This window comes from Drosophila rhopaloa, unplaced genomic scaffold, assembly GCF_018152115.1.
Source record: "Drosophila rhopaloa isolate 14029-0021.01 unplaced genomic scaffold, ASM1815211v1 contig_167, whole genome shotgun sequence".
Classification (NCBI taxonomy): domain Eukaryota; kingdom Metazoa; phylum Arthropoda; class Insecta; order Diptera; family Drosophilidae; genus Drosophila; species Drosophila rhopaloa.
Window position 1 is genome coordinate 6,474,194 of NW_025335047.1, and position 23,363 is coordinate 6,497,556.

Genomic DNA, 23,363 nt, shown 5'->3' on the forward strand with positions numbered 1-23,363 from the left:
ATGAACGCTGAGATCTCGGAAAGTATAAAAGCTAGAAGATTGGCATTTTGCATGCAGATTCTAGGAGTTCCTACGCAGCGCAAGTTTGTTTCAAAAAGGTGCCACGCCCATTTAAACGCCCACAATCGCTTATATACGATTTTAAAAATTTAAATATTTCGGAAAAGTAAAAACGCAGTTTTATTGTGTTTATTAATACCTATCGAAATGTAGAAGAAATTTTTCAAATCGGACCATTCGTTAAAAAGTTATGCGTGATCAAAGTTTCTATCTCCATCTCCCTCGCACTCCCTTTACCTGAGTAACGGGTATCTGAAAGTCGGGGCAACCGACTATAGCGTTCTCTCTTGTTTTAAATCAAATGCCAAAAATATCATTACCATTTACACCTGTTTGCTCCGCTGAAAATCACTCCAATAATTGTCTTTGAATGCCGCACATTTACCCACATCGAATATACCCAACCAATTGCAGCTTAACTCGATTGGTTTCCCCTCCATGATGCCCTTCTCCTGCGGAAACTTTAAGCCAACTGACAAATGTGTCAAACGACATGTTCACATATGTTCCGCATCGATATTATCGACAGCAGCAGCCGGCAGAGGAACAGGGCGAAAAAAAGGAGCCAAACTCAGGCAAACTTTGGCAAAACTTTTGCTCCTGATGCAGCAGCGGCAACGTCACCTTTTCAATAAACTGGCCAGGACCTGGGAAAAAAAGGAGCAGGCGAGGCATTAATCCCAAAACCGATGCTGCGATGCGCCAGCAGACAAAACGATTGGGCAACATCTGCCGCCCTCGACCTTTGTCTTTGTCCAGGGACGACGGTACACTCCCCCAACTTTCCATCCACAGGAGCTCCTGTCCTCGGGCAAAAACAAAAGCTGCAAAATGCCAATGGTCAGCAGAAATGCGCATAACTTTGAAAAGTTCACATGCTGGGCAGACAGGCGCAAGGACACATACCTTCCACGCAGAAAGGATTGGTGGAATGGAGGTGGTGGTCCTCCTGGTCATAGATAAACTTCGATGTGCCGTGCTAATGCTCGCACATTTGGGAACAGAAGGGATAGAGGAACTTTGGCAAGTTCAGTTACTCTTCGTTGGATCAAGCTTAATAGATTTTTAAAAGGGTTATTTTCACTCGCATACGAAATGGATTAAAGTAATTTAGCAATTAAAGAGATCAACTATTCTATTCAGAAAAGTTGTTTAAGTGTGTTAACAACCTTTCAGTAAATGTTTCATTTTGGATAATATATTTCTTATTATACTCTGCAGAGGGTATTATAATTTCAGTCAAAAGTTTGCAACGCAGTGAAGGAGACATTTCCGACCCTATAAAGTATATATATTCTTGATCAGCATCACCAGGCGAGTCGAACTAGTCCATCAGTTTTAAAGCCATCTGGTTGAAACTTCTCAAAAGTTGTTTTTGTATTGCAGGTAGAGTATATGTCGGAATGAGCCAGATCTGGTGAATATATTAATAGTTCCCATGGAACAATCGGAAAATCTTTGTTGTTTTGTTCATTGGGATTTAGTAATATTTAAAAATTATGGAATTACGGTTTTATTTAACAATATCATATAGCTGCCATAGAAACGAAGCGCAAAATCGACATAGCTTCATTGTTTTTAGTAATATAGTCATAGAAATCGAAATGTAGTCGATTTGGAAAAGCTGCAAGGGTATATAAACTTCGGCTTGCCGAAGTTTGCTTGTTTTCGTGTTTAGTTAGCAAGTGGCAACCTTAAAGTTTACCAAGTTGTATTTAATTTTTTTAACACCAATCCCTAAATCATACATTAGAAAGTAGTAAAATTAGTCCTCAAATACTGAAATCTGTACTTGAAATTAAAAATTAAAAAAACATAAAAGCTATTGGTCCAAACCCAATTTTATAAATAAATTTCTTTATCAGAGAGTCTGTATTGTTGCGGTTTATGTGGTCCATTTCATTTTGAAATCTAGCGTTATCAAACATAACCTTTGATGGTCTAACCTCTGCGCTAGGCTGTGAGTTCTATTCCGTTGAGTCCAAGCCCATTGAAATTTTGAAAATTCCCAAAGCTTTAAGATTATACGTTATTATAGTATATAAAAGCTCATACACTGATATATTTAACAGTCGGAAGTTAGAGAGCTCTGAACAGATCGAAGGCGAGTGCGATAGAGGACAGTCCCAGCGAAAATGAAAGTGTTCGTTACGGTTTTTATGTGCATACTGGTTGTCAGCGAGCTCCGTGCCGATGGTAAGTGCTTTGAAAAAACATCCTTTAAAACAAAAAAAGAAGGAATGAAAACATACTCCGTGAAAAAGGGTACACAAATTAGCAAATCATTTATTTTTGTCGTATGTGAAGCAATACTGTGACTTAAAGGTTCCTTTTCCTACATTACTTTAACTTAATGAGTTGTTCTGAATAAATCGAATTGCTATGGTTTTATTATTTTATATTTTAACATTAAATACCTTCAATACAAATCAAATCTTTGGGATTTATTTTTATCTCTTTTGAAGATCTACTCTGCCAAAATCCCAATGAACGGAAAGGATATTGTGTGAATATCAATAACTGCTTTGGACTGAAGTCCGTGAATACGAAGAGCAAAAGGACCTTTTCGGAGTCGCGATTCATTCAAGAATCCAGATGTGGAGATGGCAACTTTGTCTGCTGCGCAGGTGATACCGATTTTGATAGCACTTATTTACTTCCCCAGCCATTAACTTGTGGAGGTGATATCGCGCATATTAAAATCCTTGGTGGCAATGAAACCGCTATCAGTGAATTTGCATGGATGGTTTTGCTGGAGTATAGACGCTTCTATGGATCTGAGCCGGAAACGCCATGCGGGGGATCGCTGCTCAATCATCGATACGTCGTAACAGCAGCTCACTGTCTGGTTGGAAGCTATGCATCACCGTTTGGAACTTTGTAAGAGGCTCATTGCAAATATTTTTTATATCACTGTCAATAATATTTTTCAGGGTATCTGTTCGATTGGGCGAGCATGACACTCGTACCTCTGAGGACTGCCTGGGAGGAATATGCTCACGGGGAGTTAAATCAGTGGCCATTGAAGAAATCCATGTTCACAAAAATTATGTCCCCGATTCAGAGTACTGGCACGATATTGGTTTAATCCGCTTGCAAAGTGCGGTTAAGTATTCACCAACAATTCGGCCAATATGTCTGCCCTCGACTGTAGGCGGCAGAATATTGAATGACGGTCAGTTCTTAACTGTGGCAGGCTGGGGTCACACTGTGAATGGTGGCACGGGAAGTCCCACGCTGCAGAAAGTGCGTGTTCCCTTTGTCGAAAACGATACCTGTATGAAAAAGTACGAATCTATATATATGCACGTGAATGGCAGTAAAATTTGCGCCGGCGGTCGAAGCGGTGTTAATAGCTGCGGAGGGGATTCCGGTGGACCACTGATGTCATATGATAAAGGTTCTTGGATCCTACAGGGCATTGTGTCCTCTGGTAGGCAGCAATGCGGCAGTAATTGGCCTGCTCTTTACACGAACGTTGCAGAATATGAAAACTGGATCAAAGAAAAAATGCGGCCCTAGGAGTGAATCGAACTTGCCCATAAAATGTACATTCGTATGTATATCATATACTGCTGTAACATATTTGATGAACTAATACATTAAAAAACCTCAACTTACCAATCCACTTATCCTCATTAAACTTGCAATTTTGTTCTCTAAAATTTTTTCAAATGACAATATCAAAAAGGCGATAACATAATAATAAATACTTACCTGGATGGTCTGATTTGAGTACAGAAGATTAACTAAAAATGTTTTTTTTCCGTATGCAACAGGTACCAATAAGCGTAAGTTTTGTATATTTGGTTACAATAGCAGCGAGCATCAAACTTTAAAACTGAGAGCACTTAAGTAGAAATGTAATTTACACGGCAACATTGTATTTGCAGCATGCAAATTGGAAACTTTTTCGGTTTTTATACCCTTGCAGAGGGTATTATAATTTCAGTTTTTTTGTTTGTTCTTTGGGATTTTGTAATATTTAAATATTAAGGAATTACGGTTTTAATTAAATTAAAATCGGACAACAATATCATAGGCTGCCATAGAAACGATATCGAAATGCAGCAGAAGATCGACATAGCTTCATTGTTTTTAGTAATATAGGCATAGAATTCGAAATGTTGTAGATTGTAACAACTGCAAGGGTATATAAACTTCGGCTTGGAACTATTCTTATTTATGTTGTAGATTTCAGTTTATCTTATTAAAGTTAAAAGAGAGACTTTTTGGTAAAGTATTTAGTTAAGCTTATATTATATCTGCATCGGTTGGCTTATGAATTGGAGTTTAAATTGGAGCCAGTCCAGGGCCAGCTGCTTGTCATCCCGAGACCGCAAAGGGGAAACGGAATCACCTGCTTACAACAATATTAAATGCCAGACAAGGTTCTTTCGCCACCTCATCGCCACCCTCTGCCCCAATCCACTCCCTTTCAATTTTCCCTATCTCGGAAAATGTTCTTGGCAAACTTTTTAATGTTGGCCACTAAAACGACGCATTAAATTATTATCTGCGAGATTATGAAATTTTTAACAGCAGGTAATAATCGTAGAGAATTTGTTAAGCAGACACCACCAGCCAAGGAAATTCGGAGGATGAGCCAAATGAAAGACAAACATTTTCCTACCCACCACCCGGAAAACTCGGATGCTTGGCTGAGCAACTTGAAACGGCATAAATGAAAACGGCGTCGAGGCTTGAATGTTGTAACCGTAGCAATTCCCATTCCGATTCCCCATCCCTACACCCATTTCAACACTCCTGGGTAACTGAGGTAATTCAAAAGTTTCTGCCAAGGCGGCTCACATTAAGTGTCACTCCCCCTCCAGTTTTCCGCCCCCTTTTGAACGGGAGTTGGTATTCCTGGCATTGCAAATGACAGCGAGAAGAATTCACTTCAGACGCCAGCAATTAACTCTCTTTGGGTGAAATGATTGTGGACTTTTCCAGCGAACGGGAGACAAAACTCAGAAATTCCGTTTCCCAAAAAAAAAGTGTAAGATACATTTGGCGACATTTCCTTTGCGGCAATTGGCAAATTGCTTTTGCCTACGTGTGCAATTGTTTTTTCAACAGTTTTTTGGCCCTTCGGCCCTCAATTACACAATACACCTCCCTAACAGTCTAACCGAATGACATTTCTTATCACGTGTCACTGGGCAAGAGCCTGATGGAGCGGGAAAATTGTGCTTAAAGTTTGAGAGACGTATTTAAAATACCCTGTAAAAAATGGGTTAGGGGAGTGGAAAAGCTGGCTGAAGACAATTTTTTGAAGTTAAGTTAAGGTTCAAAAATATGCTATTCAAAAGCTTAACTTTATTCTGTTTTTAATTAATTTAATTTTAAGGATGTATCCCTTTTCCTGCTATCCTAAAAATAAATTTTATTTTAAAGAATCAGAGAACTAATAGATCTAAGCCATAGTTGTTCTTTAAATAGGTTTTTAATAGAAAAGTTATGATCTTATCCTCTTCAGCTTACTAAAAATCAATACGGTTTTGCCTACCATATTCTATACTACGAATAATCGGCTGATGCCGAAACAACCTTTGCTACCCCTTGAAACTTTCCCCACAATAAAACGCTGACATATTGCAGAGGCCACAGTTGAGTTTCGACCGATTCTGAGTCCCAGTAATTTGCACCGAGCAACAACACTGCAACGCCCCACAGTGAAAAGCCCCTCCCTGTGAAAAATACCACAAATGAACGCTTGTCCGGCAGGAATCGGAATCGGAATACGAATCGGAATCGAGGGAATATATACGGGGCTGGGTATATGGTGTGCGTATGCACCATTGACATGAAGTTAATGGATGTTTTATGACCGACTAACTTCGCCAACGATAAATCGGTTTTCCATGAGCCAGTAAATTGCGATTTGATTGTTTCTGTTGGACATGCAAACAATTTCTTCTTTTTGTTTAAGCTTAGACACTCTCACTGCAGAAATGAATGTGAAAATTGAGCAAATTTTCGGGAAACTTTGATTAAAGGTTCTTCAAAAAAAGAAACTCACAAAAAGATCAATGGCCAAGCCCTCCCTCAGAAAAAATCCATATATGAAATAAATCAAAGCCTGAAATTTATGAAAATTTATGCAAGCAATGCCTTTCGCTTCGCTTTCTGCTCTTTGGTCAAGATTTGCATTGTCCGGCATTGGTCACCCCCAAAATATTGGTCCACCCTCGGAATCCCATCCCTCATTTTCGAACTGGCTCACCTTTTGTTGTAATACACACATCAAGTGGCAGCCGAATTTATGCAACATTTGGCTTTTGTTGTTTATTTTTTTTGGGATGTGACCGAAGAAAAGAAATTCATATGATAATGCCTGAATGGGAATTTGTTTTGTCCAGTCTTTTTTTCCCCGCTCCTGTCACGATGACATCTTCCTTTCATAGGTAAATTTTTCCTGTGATTTATGGGTGAGCAAGAAAATGAAATGTTTATCCTACGTCCTTTTTAGTAATCGCTATTTCAACATCAATTTATTTGCTATTAATCCTTCACCTCTTTATCGTTGTCCCGAGTCCTAAGTAGTCCCCAGTGCCTTGTTCTATTTGCTCTGTCCAGGCAATTAGATGTTTGCCCTCGTCTGCCAGTTTGTTGCCTTTTCGGAGGTGAAATGAGCTCACGGCTATTGGCCATCGATTCGAGTCGAGTCCTTTATTTCTTCCCCATCCTTTTCGATACGCCCACAATCGAAACGTGTTCGCCATGGTTAGTTGCATGTTAGCAGAGGAAAATCGAAGGATGGTGGCTAAGCTTGGGGCCCGGGAAATCGACTTTGCTTTAATCTGGCTGCTTGTTTGACAAGCTCTTAACACTAATTGAAGACACAATCGAAGCACACTCCAGAATCCGCCTTTTAGCCCCTTAACTCTTTTGTCTTCCAGCAGCCAAAAACTCGCTCAGTTTTCTCGAGACTTCAAAAGGCTCAAAGGCGCGTGATTTTATGCTGCGTTGCTTTGAGCGAGATCACAGGGAAAACAAATCGTTTGGCTGCTTTGCGTGCTTTTCGATAAATCAGTTCAATATGCTTGAATCGAGCTAAGTGCGTCTTTAAAAACACACGGTTAAAAAAAATTAAAAAAAAAAATTTCATTAAGTTAAGTAAACAGTTTAAAACCATGCCAAAAGCATTTCAAGGACTTCAAAAAAATAATTTAAATAAGTTAATGAACCAACTACATATTTAATTTAATTTAAGTATTTAACTATTTTTAAAGTGTCCATAATGGTTAAGTATTTATTGATGCTTTGTTAGGAAATATATAGCTACTGCAAAAAAGTGTAAGTACGTAACAGCAGTTTAAAAGCTTGTGAAAGATTGAAAAGAAAAAACTTTTCCTTACCTTTGTTGACTTTTTTAAAGGTACAACTTTAGGCTGCCCCAGAAACTTATGGTGCCTGGCAAATAAATTGGCTTGTGAACTTTATGAACTCACGCGGGATTAACTTGTACCTTTGATTGAATTTCCTGCGAAGTTTCACCACAGAAGTCGAAGTAGAAGGAACACCGCACGTCTCAATCCGATAAAAAGCATTTCCAAGTCATGGGAGCCAGCCGAATATTTTTGTGCCGCCCAAGGAAGCGCGATTCTGTTTCTGCTCTGTCTGTGGAACAGATGCCAGACACCAGACCAGTCTCAACTCTCAAAGGAGCTGGCCAAGATGGAGTGGGTAAAGTGAATCGGGAGTGGGACAGCTCCATCTCAATCTGGGCAACGGGAATTAGTCGTTTCCGTTCAAGTGGCCCAGGCTAACAATTCCAAAATTTATGCCACCCAAAAGGAGACTGGGGCTCATTCTTGATTGTGCAATTGGGAGTGTGGAAAGAAGTACACTGAGGCATGAAACTCGGGGAGCTTCAGATGAACAGCTTCTTATATATGATTTTAATATTGTCAATATTAAAGTTAAAACAAATTTGATTAATTATTATTTAATTATTTGACAAACGCTACTTTAGCCTATAAATACATTTAACAATATCCTTGTTTGTGTTTTCATATTTATTCTTTAAGTTCGAATATTTAATACGATTTGGCTATTTGGCTTTATTAACATTCAATTGATTATACACTTTATTGCTTAAGTTTTTCCACCATCACCTATTTTCTGGAAAAAAAGCCGAAGCTTAATGAATTTGGTTTTTCTCTCTGTAAGTTCCACCTTGGCTTGGACGAGCTTAAGTGGCTGCGCGTCTAACAATTGGTCGGGGACTTATTTCAATTAAGGCGCATTACGATCTTGGCTCTTTGGCTTTGGGCCTGGTCCACCGATTGGCTTTCGAATCCCGGCAAATGGGGAGTGGAAAGTTTTTCTGGTCTTCTGGCCAGGAATTCCATTAAAAAGTTTACGTTTAGGTGAGTTCGGTTTGGCCCTGCTCGGTGGGGATATCAAATAGTTTCTGCCATCGCGGCGAAAAGTAATTAAAATTCAAATAGCAGACAAACATTTACATTAGCTATTGTTGGTTGCGTTTTGGGGAAAAGGGATAGGGGTTGATTATAAGGGCTGGGGTAGTGAGATACTACGCTTTTGTTGATGACTCTTTGTTTTGGCCTGGCGCCAGTCTGCGGCTCGAAGTCTAGAAGTGTTCCCGAGTAAGGTAAAAATCGAGTGTGTGTGGCTGAGTGGATGACTGATGGCTCTTGGCGGCTGCTGTCGACACACCCACCCAAAAAAGCAACGCAAAAGTCACCCGGGGACCACCCACCCGCACATATGAGATTATTAATATTGTATTTAATATCTGAGCAGGGACGAGTTTTGTTTCCTTTGTCTCCGAAGCCAAATGAAGAGCCTGCCACTGTATGTGAATTTGTATCTATACATCTGTTTGTGGTGGTTTTTGTATCTGTGAGTACGTGTGCTCAGGTTTAAGGACTACGTGGTTAAAGAACAACGCAGGAAATCTGAAAGGATTTCCACTCATGTCGCGACTTTATTCGGTGTCAATCCTTAAACACGTGTTTGCTCTAAACTAAGGTGACAAACATTTTTGAAAAAGGTTTTCTTAAATGCCCAGTATTTTATAGGCTTAACTCATTTGTTTTTCAAGTAATTGTACAACTGTAAATATTACTACATGGACTGTGGGAATCCAATTGGGGGCCACCTTATTAACAGTCATCGGAAACTTAGAAATAACGAACATGAAAATGGGTCCAAAATTTGATCGACGTTAAAATGAAAATTTTGAATGCAGATTTTTAGGGAATGAACCCACGAGTCTTTGGAGGTATGCCACTTTAAAATCGGATAAAATTTGGTAAAGTTATGGACTGCGGGAATCCAATTGGGAGCCACCTTATTAACAGTCATCGGAAACTTAGAAATAACTAACATGAAAATGGGTCCAAAATTTGATCAACGTTAAATTGAAAATTTTGAATGCAGATTTTTAGGGAATGAAACCACAAGTCTTTAGAGGTATGCCACTTTGAAATCGGATTAAATTTGGTAAAGTTATGGACTGTGGGAATCCAATTGGGAGCCACCTTATTAACAGTCATCGGAAACTTAGAAATAACTAACATGAAAATGGGTCCAAAATTTGATCAACGTTAAAATGAAAATTTTTAATGCAATATTTATATATACCTTAAAAATTTGCTGTTTTGTTTCAAAGTATACTCACTACTTTATCTTTTACTTAACCCATTCCATTCAATGCAGATATTCAATTCTTTATTAAAATTCAATAAACAATTTGATTCCTCCTCTTTTGACCATTAGGTTTATGGAACTGCACTGCCCTGTAAATCACACAAATACGGTGATCACGCCCATTCCTGCACTATAACATCCGAACTGGTCAGTTTCCGTATTTCATTTCGCGGAAATTCAATATCAAAGCCAACCGCCCACTAAGCTGCAAAGTTCACCGAAATGAATGGCGGCGAGTTCTCGGGGGCACAGCGTGCAATGTCCCCGTCCTGATTTGGGTCCTGGTTTTGGTTCCTCCTCCTGGCTGGCCATTCCCTATCCTCTTATCCACCTCGTATGCAGAGCACGCGCTGATAACGTAAAGTGGAAGCGGTCCAAAAACCCGGAATGGAACCCAGGACGGGAACCCCGGAGCACAGCATGGACATAATTAATTTGAATCCTTTTTTCCTGCCTTCCTGCGACTCTGCGTCGCTTTTTGCGGTTCGGTCTCTGTTTTGCTTTGCATTTTTTCGCGTTACTTTTGCGTGCAACCAAAAATTAATCAAGTGCTAGTTACGCGAAGCGCGCAGTTTTTAATTAAAGCAGCATCAAAGTGAACTTTTTCAGCAGTAAATACTCAAATAGGAAAATATTTTTTATGGATTTCTGTTCTATGGAAGAGTGCTGTTTTAAAGCTTTAAGACTGCCGACACTTGCTGAGGTGTTCGCCAAACGCCAAAGGCGAGCGACTGCAAAATCATAATACAAACCAATTTCATGCTGAATTAAACAGGAGTCGGGGATCCTGGCAAACAATAGTTGAAGTATCCTGTCAACAGGCGGCGGCTAGCAATTACAGCAACAACAACAAATACAACAACAGCATTCGCACAAAGGAAGCACGTGCATTTTGCGCTTTTTTAAAAGGGGAATGCCACACACTTGGCCTTGGGCGAAATGAACAGCCACCGCAACAAACCCCCATATGCCCTGTTTATTTCACAGGGTAGCATGAGTTACTGAGACTGAGAAAATGTTGGGTATTTAGTAGTTCCAATGCAAAATTATTATAGGATTCATAACAAAGTATGTACCATACCCGATATTTAAATCATTCAACTCATTTAAACTTACTTTAAGTCTCAAAATATAATGTTAAATAATTTTAGACAATTATATAAGTGATTACCACAATCACTTATTTAATAATTTAAATTTAAAAAATATTTTATTTTAAGTTACTGAAACCGAAAACTCCTTTAAGAGGTATTAGTATTTCTTTAAAACTGATTTCCCGAGTTAAGAAAACTTTAGCGGGACTCGGATTATCACACGTAGAGCTGTCCATGCCATTGATGCCCGGGGATGAGTCCAACTCCCTTTTTTTCCTGTTCCTTTTCTATAGGGAAATGCACCTCGGGCACACCTCCAGACGTCCACAGTACTGGCCTTTTTCGATCTGCTCAGATGCGAATAATGCGGCTGGGGCGACGTGTCTCGCATAATTTGCAGCAAAGTGCACAACAATGGCAGCGGCCTCTGTCAGCCAGGCATTAGCATTACATTGGGGTGGTGAAAATTGGATGGGGTGTACTTTCCCAATGGGTGTGGGTGTGACGCGTGAAATATTAGAAATTAAAAAACACATGACAAGCAATGTTGGCACTTTGATTTGTCTGCCAGCCGCAGACAATGTTTTTTCCACTTCCCATCCCATTTTAAATAATAAATTCGCAGGAGGTACAAGTACATTCCGCAGTGGTGAGATGGCAATTATTATTTGGAATGGGGAATGTCTGCAGGCCAAGCCAATAAATTAGGAAACACCTGTTTTCAGCCGGCCAAGGCAAAAGTGGCGACAGATGTCTGCGAGGGGGAATCGAAACTGTTTTCCTGGCTGTAATGAAAATATTATTCCGACTACATAATTTGTGGGACCCCCGAACACGCACACATCCCTCCCTCCTGGCTTAACCCCACTATGGGCTTTGGGGGTTTGTGTGTAATTTATGTTACTTTTTTCTGCCGCTACTTGGCCGCATTTCGCGGTTTTTTATTGCTACGTGCAGAGAGAGAGATAGAGAAAAAGATACAGTATAATGCACTGGAAAACCATTCAATAAATCCTAACCAATTCGGTATTAGCTTATGTCTTATGTGACTTACAACAATTAAATTATTTATATATATATTATCAATTTAAAAATAAAAAAAATATTTTGGATTGAATAAATGCGATTGTTGTCCATTATGAAATGATATTATTGATATTTATCTCTGTTTTTCTCTGTGCAAAAAAAAATAGGAGATAGGATAGGGAAAAGGGATGGATAACCAGGAGTAGACCACGCCATAATGTCGTCATGACAGACGCGGCCATAAAAGATAATTATGATTCCGGTAATAGGTTTTATTTTTCGCATGTACCTCTTTTGTTCATGGGCACAACTCCCAGTTTCCCTTGCCCCGTGGCAAAACCATTGCCAAAAGCCTTTGCAGTTGTTGTTTTAGTTGGGGTGGTGCTGGCACAAAGGTCGACCTCGGTGGTTCCCCGTCTCCGGCCAACTTTGCTGTGTCTACATTTACTTTTCGGGTGACCAACGTGGCATAGAAATTATGCGCATTATACGCGTCGCGCTCCAGCGCCTCGCTAAAAAATTATATCCGCGGAATTATGCGAACCACGGTGGAAAATAAAAGGGGTATAGTGGGTTAAAGAAGGGGATAAAGGATCATTTTTACATACCCTTTTACTGTTTTACAACCTGAATAAAAGTTGTAACCATACAAGATAGGGCAAACTGAAACCCTACAATTAGTACGTATTCTTTAAATTATTTGGGTACCCATAAAGTTATATATTTGCTCAATCAAATATCTAAGAATTTTAGAAACATTATGCTATATATTCAAAAAATGATTTATACAAAAGGAATTCAATTTCAAATAGAAAATTTACCAGCAACCTGATATCCGCTTTAAAAACTATACAATCAAAAGCAATATATACCTGGATTTTCTATATAATTAGTCATAGTTATTTCTTTTGCTCATTCCCTGCCACAGCTAGCATTTATTATTTGTTTATTTTATGCTCCTATTGATCAAATGTAAGCCCATGCATAAGCTCAGGAGGAGTCGCTGTCTCAATTAGCAGCTCATCAAGGGGTAGCATTTTCTCGGGATGGGGGAACAGATAAGTAGGAAATGAATGCCGTGTTTGCTATTCTAATGAACTTGTCACGCTTATGAAGATTAATGCCACCTTGGCGCAGTTCTCATTTGGCGGATGGATTCGCAGTTTGAAGTTTCCCAGCTTGAAGTTGGCAGCCAGCAGTTTCTCAGTCAATCGCTGGCAGCAGGAACTTTCTAACAAAGAGTAATTGTCCCAACATGATAATTGCTTTAATGACGAATGCAAAACGAAGCGGGGCTTCCGCATTTGATTAATGTGCTACCCGGCAATTGACCCAGTTTTCAATTAGTGGCAGGAGTGACAGGTTTCAAGTTAGCTTGTCCAAAATCCACACCCACTAGGCAGCTAACCCATGCTGAGAGTTCAAACAAGGAAACGCAGAGGGAAATAAGGAAATGACAGTCCTGTTGATGTCTAATGGAAAACGTGTGCGGGCATAAAAATGGCCGCTAAGAAAATGCATAAAAATGTGTGCGAGCAAGTGTGTAACTGTGTGTGTGTTTGTGTTCTTCTCTTCAGCAAAAGAAGGACATGCAAGGACAAACGGAAGTCACACACGCTCGCTTATCGGGCAAAGTAACTTTTCCCCAGCAAATGCCAAAGTCCATAAAATATTTTTACACACCAGATCTGGAGATACTCCTTCGGTCTTCTCTCTAACTGGAGCAGGAGCAGGAGCAGAGTTTTGCGAATGGGGTTGGGGCATACCTACACGTAACTGGAGAGCCGGGCAGGATATCTAAGGACCACGGGACTGTGGCCAAATTGTTTACACAAGTCATAAGCATTTTTTAGCGAACCATCGCCTTGGACCTCCGCTCGCCTTCTGTTTGCCAGTGTATAAAAGCCCTGCCGGCATTTGCATAAACCTTTCCTTTCTGTTTGCCCAGCCCATTATCCAGCAGAGGCACCACCACCATTCCACCAAAAAGTTTTGACAACTGCAATAATCATAACTGCAACCGCTCGACATTGATTTCGAATTGGAAAAGATTGGCGGGCGGACCGTTGGGCGCCATTAATGGAGCATTGTTTCACAAGTCGTTCCGAATCCGAGTGTTCGAATTTCCGCTTGATTTGAGCTTAGTGGCCGGCCCATAAAGCATGGCCAAACTTTAGCAAGTGGCGAACGTTTAAAGTTTTAAGCGTTTTGAGTTTTATGCCCGCGATGAAATTCAGTGGGTCACCCGACAGGGTCACCAATTGTAATTGATATGCCCTTAAAGGTGCCACTGAAATCGCCACCCCTCCGAAAATGCATTAGCTTTTGTGTATTTAGGTGTTCAAAATGGTTAACTCGAATGAGGGATGATCTGAGGTTCTGAGAAGGCAACTCCACAAGAGCTGGAGTAAATAGGTTTTGTGGTCCTGGCATTTTAGGTTAAACGATATTTTGTACCGTGACATGTTTGCCCGTCGCTGTACTCACTGATTTTGATCCATGCGCCAATGATTGATGACACTTAATTGATGAACATCCTCCTGCCTTCGTTTGATTTGGAGCCGGGGTGGAACTCTCGGCGGCACAACAATGCTTCGAGCAAATATTTACCCGTGTCTGGCTTAAAGTGGCCCAAAAGCGGCTTAAAGGGCCGCCCAGCTGTTGACAGCGGACCCGTAAAGCCAACCCGGAACCGGAACCGTCTACGGTCACGGACATAAACTTGGTGGCTGGACAGTGGGACATTTTCCAGGTCACAGGTGCTTTTGTTGTCCGCATTAGATTTGCCTTCCACACACCCACACTTCATATAGAAACGCACACAAATCTCTGGGCCTTCGTGCATTTGGTCTTTTTGTTTGGCTGCTCTGTCCATTTGGCTGTAAAATTTATTTCATTTGTCCAACAACCCGGCCCCGCAAAAGGCATGACGCTGACAGTTTTATGGCAAAGTTAAGCCGATATCAACGGCAGGACATATGACCCGGCCCCATCCATTTTATTTCCCGGCATTGGCCGCTCCATAAAAGTGTAAAATTTAAAGCCTTTTTGCCATACCTTGGCACACACAACAACAAGTGGGCTCCCATACAAAACCGTATTTAGGTTTTCCGCAAAAACCCTTTCATTGGATTCACTCATGGCTGAAGCAGATAGCAATTGTTCAGCAATGCGAGCATTAACCAATAAGAATTGCATGGTCCAGTGGTCTCACTCCGAGATAAACGATTACCATTTGCATTGTGGCACGCCTAAAGATCGAAATTAATAGGGGTTTCAATGTTTAAAAAAATGAATTCATAAATAATCTTTCATAATTATTGTTTTACACATTGGACCACCAAGTAAAAGCTAAAAGCATGCCATTATAAAATTTTGACAACAAAAAATTGATTCAAGGTTAACTTTATGATATCAATATGTAACTATAAATTTTTCGCAACTTTCCTGGCTCATTGATTTTGTACCGAGAGCATATTTTAAAAATTATATTTGTTTTGTAATAAAAACTAGTGAAATTTTGAAAAACGGTCATTGGTTACTGTTAAATTTTACGGTCTAAAAAACAAGGATCTGCTAGTTTAAAGTATTTCTGGCGCACTAACATTATTTCCTAAAAAATGCCCCTATATGCGAATGGTCTCGTTGTCGCAGAACTCCTTAAACCATTCGAAGCGGTTAAGCTTCGAGTGAATAACACGTCCCAAGACGAAAAGTGGGATGGGCATGTAGCTGCCCTTCTCCTGACCTCTATTTAGATTGGCGGTCAGCTTGACATCGATCATGATGGTGGCATGGAGCAAGTAGAGCGTTCCGCAGGCCAACGAGGAGATGGACTGGCCTTGAAGGTAGTGGAAGAACGGGTGCACCGGTGGATCCTCTACATAGTCGGTGTTACCATGATCGTGAACTTCCGGCAGGGATACGAACAGATGGAACTGCCGCTCCGCGTCCCACATCGAGGTCAAGGATATCAGGATGAAGGCGAAGGATGCCGCCGACGCCTTCCAGATCTCCATGTAAAGGGTGGGCGTGTGACCCGTGCAGATATTGACGCTCTGGAAGAGGGTCAGCACCATAAAAACGTAGAAGGTGACCAGGTAGAAGTAGTGGATCGCCTGCTCCTGCCAGTCGAATATACTCAGGTCGATGGTCATGAAGCCCGTTATGTGGTATCCCATGCAGAACATGTTAAACACCGTTTCCAGGGTATAGAATACGAACAACACGGGACGCAGTGCTTCGGGTTGGTAACGGCCAACCACACTGTCTATTTTCGTTAAGGTATCATTTTTTGATCTTTTTATGGACTGAGACATTACTATGTAAACTGAGTAAACAAATAACTATGATTTAGGTGACTGTGTTCTCCAGTGACAAATATTTTTAGACCTTGAGTCATTTTGGTAATGTACTAAATTAAATTACTACTTTGGCTTCCCATGCAAATTGTGCAGTGACTTAACTACCTTTTAAGTGCAAAAAGCAAAGGTTACTGATGGTGAATAGATCACGCTAAAATGGTTTGTAAGACCACCTTCAAATTGGGTTGATAGAATATTAGTCAATTAGTTCACAATAGGAATATACGCTTTTATTTCACATGTTGACAGCTCGTGGTCAGGAAGAAGAGAGAGAGACCGATAACAAAGTAAGACCAGACCATCTCAAGAAAAGAATATCTTACATGCTATTAAATATGCTAGATTATTATAAATATTAGTGAGGTTCCTCAACATCCCGGCCCACCCTGAAACTAAGTTTCTGAATTAGGCAGGATGGCAATTTTAGAAATGGGTCTAACAAGTTCTCCTGATGAAGTTCGCAGCTTTACGGCCCGTACCAGCCCGTCCTTGCCTGGGTAGACTTCAATTATGCGCGCCAAAGTCCAAGCGGCGGGGGGTGTGTTTGAATCCTTGATGATCGCCATATCCCCAGTAGCAATGTTCTTCCTTTCCGTATTCCACTTTGGGCGCTGTTGAAGTGTAGTGAGGTACTCCTGATGCCATCTCTTCCAAAAGCCTTGTAGCATTGCCTGTACATTTTGCCAGTAATCCAGTCGGTTAACTGCTATGTGGCCAAGATCGCCCTCTGGAACTGATGTATAAGGGCGTCCAATCAGCAGATGTGCGGGTGACAAGTAGGAAACCTCGATGTCTGACGTAGCGAAGAGAGGGCGTGAATTGACGACGGATTCAATTTGAGCCAGAAGGGTGTGCATTTGCTCAAATGTGAGGATAGAATTCCCGATGACACGACGCAGATGAAGCTTTACGGAGCGAACAGCTGATTCCCATTTTCCGCCCCAGTGGGGTGCGTGCGGTGGTATAAAACTCCATTTGATACCCTCACTGGCCAACGCTTGGGTTACTTGAGTGTTATGCTGCTGCGACAGGATGAGCTTATACATTTCGTCTAACACCTTCTTTGCTCCCACAAAGTTGCGACCGTTGTCGCTGAAGATGTGGGTACACTTGCCTCGACGGGAGATAAAACGACGAAGTGCAGCGAGAAATGTCTCCGTGCTGAGATCTGTAGCCAACTCCAAGTGGATTGCGGAGGTCACTAGGCAGACGAATAGACAAATGTATCCCTTTTCCTTTCGTGGATTCCGTCCCTTGTGCACCTTGAGTAGAAGCGGTCCGGCATAGTCGCACCCAGTATTTTCAAATGGGTATGCTTGACGTACCCGAACGGCTGGCAAGTCAGCCATGTATTGATCAGTTGTTTTGTGGCGTTGGCGAAAACATTTGAGACAAGCATGTGTAAGCTTGCGAATCATGTTGCGTGCGCCAACTATCCAATATTGTTGGCGAACGATGACGAAAAGTGCTGTCACACCTGGATGAAGATGTATCCTGTGCTCGTGTTCCAAAATTAGCAGAGAAATGCGATGATGTTTCGGCAGAATAATTGGATGCTTGACTTCCTCCGGTAGTAGCGAGTTTGAGAGGCGCCCACCTACACGAAGCAGGCCATCCTTGCAAACCATGGGTGAGAGTGTTCGAAGTGTTGACGAATTTGCAACAGCTTTTCCCCTTTGCAACAGGTGTAGATCGGATGAGAAGCTTCCTTGAGCGTGCCTTAGACAATAAATGCGGGCCTCGCTGATTTCCTCAAACGTGAGTGTGAGGTTTGACGGAATCCGTTTCTTCATTCTTCGATGCATAAACCGTAAAACATAAGCAGTGCAGCGAATCAGCTTGGTCCAGGAAGAAACTCGAAACGATAGACACTCAATCGGGGACGCTTCAGGTTCAGGTTCAACACGGCTGGATAGTGAAGAGGATTTCAGCCCGTCCATTATGGGCGTGTCCAAAATTATTGTGGGATTGTTGCCACTACGCAGCTTTGAAGCAAGCAGATCGTTGAGGTGTAGCCAATGTGGTCCATTCCACCACAGCTCATAGCTCATGAGATTGGCTGCTAGCATTCCCCTCGATGCGCAATCGGCAGGGTTATCCTTTGAGCCAACGTGATGCCATGCGCTGCGTGGTATGACATCCAGGATCTCCGAAGTACGGTTGGCGATAAAGGTTTTCAGCTTCGATGGGGTGTGCGACAGCCACGAAAGGACAATCGTGGAATCGCACCAAGCATGCACAACTATATCCTTGTGATGCAAGCCTTCTTTAACAGCCCGGAGAAGGCGAGTGAGCAATAGTGCACCACAGAGTTCCAGCCGTGGAAGACTTTGTTGCTTTAGTGGCGCAACGCGTGTTTTAGCTGCCATAAGGGACACCAAGCAGGTGCCGTCCGCGTTGCTTACACGGCTGTAGACGACAGCGGAATATGCCTTTATAGATGCATCTGAAAATCCATGTAATTCGATTTTTTCCGATTCGTTGTGTACATAACGTGGAATCCTTAGGTTTGTTATGTAGTTGATATCGTCGCGACAGGTCTGCCACCACTCAGCCAGCTTCGGTGGGAGTTTGGAATCCCAGTCCAGGTCAAGTAGCCAGAGTTCTTGAAAAAGGATCTTGAACTGCACTACCACAGGCGCCAGAATACCTAAAGGATCAAAAATTCGTGAGACATCTGACAATACTTGCCGTTTAGTAGCATCTGGCTCCGTAGAAAGTGAAGCTTTGTAGGACAGGACGTCGTCTTGGGGATTCCATAGCATTCCTAAAACTTTAACCGCACTGGTTATCTGGAGCTCGTCTTGCCGGGTGTGGCTGATGACGCTGCTGTTAGACACCCATTTGCCAAGCTCAAGCTTAGCCTTGGACATCAACTGGATGAGTTCGTCGCGGCAGCTAAGTAGTTCGTCTTCAGTTTCAGCGCCGGTGAGGACATCGTCTACGTAAAAGTCCTCAAGCACAATTTTTGAGGCTGTGGGAAACTCATCGTGGTGGTCTCGCGCTAGTTGTTCCAGTACTCTGACAGCAAGAAACGGTGCACAGCTTGTTCCATAGGTGACTGTACAGAGTTGAAAGTGTTGAAGAGGATCTTTCGGAGCTTCTCTCCATACGATCCGTTGAAAGTTGCGGTGCTGAGGGGCAACCCAGATCTGGCGAAACATTTTAACTATGTCCGCCGAAAACACAAACTTGTGCATTCGAAAGCGAAGGCATACGTGAAAAAGGTTGCGTTGTATGCTGGGTCCGATGTGTAAGGCGTCATTTAGAGCATGTCCGTTTACGTCTTCAAATGACCCGTCAAATACCACGCGCAGCTTCTTTCCTAGAACTGGGTGGTGTGGCATGTAAAATGTTTTGGCTGATGTGTTGCATTCTTCAGGGGCCAGCTTACGCATATGACCTAGGCTTAGATACTCGTTCATAAATTTTGAATATTGCTTGCGTAGCTCCAAATCACGCTGCAAGCGACGTTCCACAGCATAGAAGCGCGAGACAGCGCCCTGCAGGCTGTCTCCGAACTCTTGGCATTCGTGTTTAAAAGGCAATTCAACGATGTATTTGCCGTCTGGGTCTCGGGAATGTGTGGTCAGAAAGTGCTGCTCCACCTTTTCGTGCGAAGGGTCTCGTTGTGTATGCTCAGTGTTATCCTCGATCTCCCAAAAGCGTTGAAGAGAGGCGTTTATGTCAACAGTAGTCATGAGCGTGTTGGCGGTTGATGGATGCGGCATTGCAACGGAAGTGATTATCCATCCAAAGATTGAGCTGATGGCAATAATATTTCCAGCGGTGTCATATTTTTTATCACCTGACAAAACGGACCAAATTTGTTCGTTTCCCAGTAAAATGTCTACAGATGAAGATGTGTTAAACGAAGTATCAGCTAACTGGAGTCCATCGTAGATCCTTAAAGCTTTTTCGTCAATGTCGTCCCGCTGAAGTGATGATGTGATTTTGCCCAGCACATGGGCTGCGACAACAATCGTCTGGAGTGACACCATTGACTTGATATGCAGCGTTGCCAATCCTCTTGTAGTTTCGGCCTTGACGGAAGATATTCCGGAAACTAGTATTCTTGAGGGTGAACGTGCAAGCCCAAGTGCGTTGACGCATCGTTCAGAAACGTAGGATAGCTCAGAGCCGCTATCCAAAAGCACACGGCAAATTGTGTAAGTCCCTTTAGAGTTTTGGACATACACCAAAGCTGTGGGCAATGTGCTTCTTTTGAGTCCCGGTGACTGTGTTAATGAGCTGCTGTTTTGCTTCTGGGCGACCAAAGTTGAGCTACATCCAGAAGTTTGAGGACTGGCCTGTGCAGTGTCCGCAGGAGCAACTGTCATGGAATCCATGTTTTCAGGATGTACAAGAGAATGATGACGGCCATTGCAGTGCTTGCACGAATGTTTCGATTGACATTGTGAAGATCGGTGGCCAGGGCGTAGGCAATTGAAGCAAAGCGACTTTCCTTTCACAAAGGAGCGCCGATGTTCAGTGTTCAGATTTTGAAATTGAGAGCATCTATACAGCTGATGGTCAGCAGAGCCACACTTACCACAATTGCCACGGTTCACTGCAATAAGTGCGCGCTTCGCTTTGGCAGGCTTGTCCGTGTGGCTGCCAGGATCGAGTTTGATTGCCGATGTAGCTTGGCTTAATTCAAAATCCTCGCAACGATCATCAAGGAATCTAAACAAGTCGGCAACGGTCGGTGTCGCTGAGCCTCTGGTGTCCTCAATCCACTTCCTTCTAGAGTCGGGATCAATTTTAGCCAGTACAAGATGAATCACCCAGCAGTCACGGCTGGTCTCCCCAACTGCATCTAGGCCACGAATGATTTCATTGGCGCCATCAGTAAGTTTGCGTAGATTAGACACCTCGCCGTTGGGTGCAGCAGCCAGTGCCATGAAAGTGTCCAGTAAGGAGTTCACGATATGCCTTGGGCGATCATAGCGATCATTGAGGCGTTCCCATGCTGAATCATAAGCTGATTCCGTAATGGACATGTGACTGAGAAGATTGGCCGCTTCACCAACTATGAAAGACTTAAGGTAGTGAAACTTCTGAATCTTTCCCAGGTGGGTCTTGTTGTGGACGGTGCTCTCGTAAATGTCCTTAAAGGCTGGCCATTCCTTGTAGTCTCCACCAAAGGGTTTGATGTGGATTTTCGGCAACGGGTTTTCAGTTAAACAAACTGCAGCAGGCGGCGGCGTGGCCAAGGTAGATGCTCCGTTCTCAGAAAGTCGCTGCAAGAACTCACTTTGCTGTTGCAGCAATATGGCCATGTTGTGATCCGCTTGAGGTATGGCGCTTGGCTGAAGGTCGCTCTTTAACGACGCGAATAAGGTAAGCGCGCGCAGGTACTTCTCCTCATAGGCTTGGAAGTCTTCGGTAGGATCCTCGAAACCCTCCACATTATCGTACACGTGCATTTCGTCAGTGATCTCCTCAAGGCTTCTGAAGGCTTGATTTAGCCGGGCCAGCATGGCATCGACTCCGGAGTAAGTGCTCTGTGGAGGTGGATTCTCAATGTAATTGACCAAGCGAGTTACGGTCGCCTTTAGCCGACCACGTGCTTGGGTAAGGCGTTTAAGCGTCTGTTGCTCCATAGTGTGTAGATATACTTAAACAGTTTGTAGATGCGGAAGTAATCCGGCTCGAAGGACCAGACAATGATGGTGAATAGATCACGCTAAAATGGTTTGTAAGACCACCTTCAAATTGGGTTGATAGAATATTAGTCAATTAGTTCACAATAGGAATATACGCTTTTATTTCACATGTTGACAGCTCGTGGTCAGGAAGAAGAGAGAGAGACCGATAACAAAGTAAGACCAGACCATCTCAAGAAAAGAATATCTTACATGCTATTAAATATGCTAGATTATTATAAATATTAGTGAGGTTCCTCAACAGTTACTTAAGCAAGGACTCCGTATACAATAACATTTTGATCTTTTAACACTTATGAACTAGCCTATAAAGTAAAATAAAATAATGCAAAAATACATTTTTCTTAAAGACTATTATTATTAGTAGTGTTTACATAAATCAATATTATTACATACACGAGTACAATCCACAATTTTAGGTTCTAGAAAGAGCAACTATAAGTCAATGGTGTTGTTCTCGCAGAACTCCCGGAACCATTCGTAGGAATTCAGCTTCCTGTGGACCATTCCGCCCATTACAAACAAGGGGATGGGCATGTGGTTACCACCATGTTCGCCGTTGTTCAAGTCCGTGGTCAACTTGACGTCGATCATTATGGTGGCATGGAGCATATAGAGAAGTCCACAGGCCAACGAGGAAATGGACTGTCCCCGCATATAGTAAAAGAACCGGTGAACGGGAACTGGCGCGTTGTATTTGCCCGATACCTCCTTGACTTCAGTATCAAAGAACAGATGAAACTGCCGCTCTGCATCCCACATCGTGGTCAGGGATATTATGATGAAGGCAATGGCGGCAGCCAATGACTTCCAGATCTCCACACAAACGTTGGGCCTGTGACCCGTGCAAATCCCAATGCTCTGAAACGGAGTCCAAACCATAAAAATGTAGAAAGTGACCAGGTAAAAATATTGCAGCGACTGGCCATCCCAGTGGAGCGTTTCCATATCGACGGTCATGAAGCCCTCTATGTGAAACCCCATGCAGAACATGTTGAACACCGTTTCCAGGGTATAAAATAAAAACAGCACTGGCCGCAGGGAATCGGGTTGGTAGATTAGGAACTCAGATTCGGTACCCGAATTCCATCTCCGACCACGAATCCAATACATGGATTTACTGATCATGCCGACCAAGGATTTGAATTTGTGCGTGTAAAAATGTATAAAATAGGAATTTTTGCTGTGAATGTGAAATGTGAGCCAATGAAGTTTAAAGTAATTGGAGTAGTGACATCAAGCTATATAGTTTAGGAAAAAATGGCCTAACATTTGGATTCCTAAATTAAATAATTAATAAAATAATTAAATAATAATTAAATTTTAAATAATTGGGTACAGTTGCGCTATTTAAATGCATATAATAAGTAATATTTCAATCAGATCTGAAACTTGTTGACCCCAATACCAAGTTATGGATTGTTATCTACAAGTTCTTATTAGTTTAATGTACACATATATTTATT

At 42.1% G+C, this 23,363-nt stretch overlaps 4 protein-coding genes across 4 annotated transcripts; 1 reads left to right on the top strand and 3 right to left on the bottom strand.

Annotated features, from left to right (window-relative positions):
* Positions 1-2,195: 2,195 nt before the first annotated feature.
* On the top strand, positions 2,196-3,582 carry LOC123037503 (serine protease 7-like). The gene is made up of 3 exons (XM_044458550.1): positions 2,196-2,256; positions 2,526-2,940; positions 2,994-3,582. The coding sequence occupies exons 1-3, from the start codon at positions 2,196-2,198 to the stop codon at positions 3,580-3,582; spliced, it is 1,065 nt and encodes a 354-aa protein (XP_044314485.1).
* Positions 3,583-15,253: 11,671 nt separating this feature from the next.
* Positions 15,254-16,191, bottom strand: LOC108053424. Its single transcript, XM_017136064.2, has one exon. It carries the CDS (start codon positions 16,181-16,183, stop codon positions 15,491-15,493), a length of 693 nt encoding a protein of 230 aa, XP_016991553.2. The 5' UTR covers positions 16,184-16,191; the 3' UTR covers positions 15,254-15,490.
* A 429-nt stretch (positions 16,192-16,620) lies between these two features.
* LOC123037504 lies at positions 16,621-21,834 on the bottom strand. Its single transcript, XM_044458551.1, has one exon. The coding sequence runs from the start codon at positions 21,832-21,834 to the stop codon at positions 16,621-16,623; it is 5,214 nt and encodes a 1,737-aa protein (XP_044314486.1).
* A 498-nt stretch (positions 21,835-22,332) lies between these two features.
* Positions 22,333-23,091, bottom strand: LOC108038088. Its single transcript, XM_017114808.2, has one exon. The coding sequence runs from the start codon at positions 23,023-23,025 to the stop codon at positions 22,333-22,335; it is 693 nt and encodes a 230-aa protein (XP_016970297.2). The 5' UTR covers positions 23,026-23,091.
* Positions 23,092-23,363: the final 272 nt, after the last annotated feature.

Excerpts from the sequence above, each read along its gene's own strand:
- LOC123037503 (XM_044458550.1), top strand. The coding sequence starts at position 2,196 with ATGAAAGTGTTCGTTACGGTTTTTATGTGCATACTGGTTGTCAGCGAG. Across the intron at positions 2,257-2,525 it reads CAGCGAGCTCCGTGCCGATG|ATCTACTCTGCCAAAATCCC; the intron begins GTAAGTGCTTTG and ends TCTCTTTTGAAG. Across the intron at positions 2,941-2,993 it reads GCATCACCGTTTGGAACTTT|GGTATCTGTTCGATTGGGCG; the intron begins GTAAGAGGCTCA and ends AATATTTTTCAG.
- LOC108053424 (XM_017136064.2), bottom strand. The coding sequence starts at position 16,183 with ATGTCTCAGTCCATAAAAAGATCAAAAAATGATACCTTAACGAAAATA.
- LOC123037504 (XM_044458551.1), bottom strand. The coding sequence starts at position 21,834 with ATGGAGCAACAGACGCTTAAACGCCTTACCCAAGCACGTGGTCGGCTA.
- LOC108038088 (XM_017114808.2), bottom strand. The coding sequence starts at position 23,025 with ATGATCAGTAAATCCATGTATTGGATTCGTGGTCGGAGATGGAATTCG.